This window comes from Drosophila ananassae, chromosome 3L (assembly GCF_017639315.1).
Source record: "Drosophila ananassae strain 14024-0371.13 chromosome 3L, ASM1763931v2, whole genome shotgun sequence".
NCBI lineage: Eukaryota > Metazoa > Arthropoda > Insecta > Diptera > Drosophilidae > Drosophila > Drosophila ananassae.
The window spans coordinates 6,780,906-6,782,951 of NC_057929.1; the positions used below are offsets into that span (position 1 = coordinate 6,780,906).

The 2,046-nt window shown below is 44.6% G+C and overlaps 1 protein-coding gene across 1 annotated transcript; it reads right to left on the reverse strand.

Moving 5' to 3' along the window:
- Window positions 1–440: 440 nt before the first annotated feature.
- Window positions 441–1,781, reverse strand: LOC6494827 (glutathione S-transferase 1). Its single transcript, XM_014907520.3, has 3 exons — window positions 1,634–1,781; window positions 1,457–1,565; window positions 441–1,116 (listed from the first exon to the last, which is right to left on the reverse strand). Exons 2-3 carry the CDS (start codon window positions 1,552–1,554, stop codon window positions 537–539), a joined length of 678 nt encoding a protein of 225 aa, XP_014763006.1. The 5' UTR covers window positions 1,555–1,565; window positions 1,634–1,781; the 3' UTR covers window positions 441–536.
- Between the last annotated feature and the right edge of the window lie 265 nt (window positions 1,782–2,046).

Sequence of the window (2,046 nt, forward strand, 5' to 3'; positions counted from 1 at the left end):
TGCTTCTCATCGATTAGGGGCATGTGGGTGTTCCTTCACGATTAGAGGCAGGTTTGTGATCCGTCTCCAGCTGGGGTAGGTGGCTCCCCCTACAGCAGATGGGTGCTCCTCATCCATCAGCAGCAAAGCGTGGTGGGTTCTCCTCCTGCTCCAGCAGGGGCAGGTGGGTGCTTTACCTCCAGCAGGGGCAGCATGGACAGCTGGTTGATCCTCCCCCAGCAGGGGCAGGTGGGTGCTCCTCCTCCAGCAGGCAGGGTGGAATAGTTCCCTGATTGATAAACCGTTAAGATATTCGCCAAAAAGTAAGAGAAAAGCCTTGAACGCCCTTTTCCAAAATTTTGGCGAAAAACGGGGCCAAAATTAAATTTTTAAGCATTTGAAGGATGTAGACCGACGGTACCCCATGAACAAAACTAGGTTATAATGCAAACAACAAACGATTTAAGCCACAGCTCAAAGTATTTATTTATTTAAGAATGTAAAAACCCATGAATAAATGCATGAAAGGAAATGCATCCGCCGCGTCTCTCCTGGAATTAACTTTGTTGACGTTCGGCCACCAGTCCCTTGACCAAATCCACCAGCATGTCGAGACCCTCCTGGTTGTTCTTCGCATAGTAGGGCAATGCCTGCAGTCGCTTCACCCACTCCACCAGTTTGGGGAACTTATCCGCCTCAATGGGAGCAAATGCCTCCGCCGTGGACACTGATGCGATGCAGCTAAGATCCGCGATGGTCAGTTGGTCGCCAGTCAGGAAGGGTCCATTGGCCAGACAGTGCTCCAGACCGTCATAGGCCCTCTGGAGGTAGGCCACACGATCTGCTGGCACCTCTCCGACTCCAAAGTAGATAACAGGCTCCACAATGAAGCGGACGCGCGGGAACAGGTGGCCGCAATCGTAGTACAAACGGGCATCCACCAGGCGACGCTGCGCCGCGTCCTTGGGATACAAGGAGTCATCACCAGCAGGTGCATATTTATCCGCCAGATAGCTGATGATGATGTGGGAATCACTGACCACGGTGCCATTGTCATCTAGCACCGGAATAGTGTGCTGTGGGTTTAGTTTCAAGAACTCTGCCGACAAGTGGTCTCCAGCTTTAACGTTAACTGGGCTAGAATAAAAAAAATAATAAGTTTATTTATTTATTTTTTATAAATTTAGTTATATTAAGACACAATTATGATAACACTTCAGCCTCAAGTTTCATTAAAGTGAGTGATAAATGGTAATCAGTGTATGCTGATATCTCTAAAATAATATATTTTGATAGAAATTTTTAGTGGAAACTATTTTTAGAACTATGTTTTCCACCAAAAACCAGAAAAAATTAAATGAAAAATAAAAAAGTAGAAAAAACTCTAGAAAACAGTAGTTAATGTTCAGCGAAGCCCATCGGTACACTATAAGGTTAATCACAAAAGCCGGGGGAGACCGGTTTGACCCCCACTCACCGTAGATCCAACTCCAGGCCCAGGGCGGCGGCGGTCAACAGAACGGCGCGGCAGGGAGGACTGCGGGGCGCATAGTAGAGGACGGGTTTGGCCGACATTATCCAAAAAGCTAGAATAGATTGGTTAATTAGAAATGTGTGTGACAAGCCAGCAGGAAGCCAAGAACAAAATATTTACCTTTTTTACACGAAAAACACAACCGACTCAGCTGGAAGGTGAAAATGAAATAACTACTCCGAGAGAATCTACTCGATTGTGTGGCGTTATCAAAGCTTTTCAAAAGCTTAAGTTTTCTAAAAGTATTTACTTTCTCTTGTTAGAAAGAGATGGTGGAAGAGCTTGCCGATCAGTGGCACGATCGAAGCTTTCAAAAAACTATCGAAACTATGCTTTCGTGGTAGCTATCGACTACATATCGATTAAGCCCGCCAGAATATGTAATTATGTATTTTAATTGAGATAATTAATATTTACCTTGCTTCTCCGGTATTTATGAACATGACAAGAATTCAATAATTAAACCCCCATTTATCAATACCAATTAATCTTTAATTAGGTATCCTTAATTAAGTAATTGCTAGGGAAGCCGA

Coding starts and splice junctions, on each gene's coding strand:
- LOC6494827 (XM_014907520.3), bottom strand. CDS start 1,554: ATGTCGGCCAAACCCGTCCTCTACTATGCGCCCCGCAGTCCTCCCTGC. Junction 1,117..1,456: donor GGCCTGGAGTTGGATCTACG/GTGAGTGGGGGT, acceptor TTTTTATTCTAG/CCCAGTTAACGTTAAAGCTG.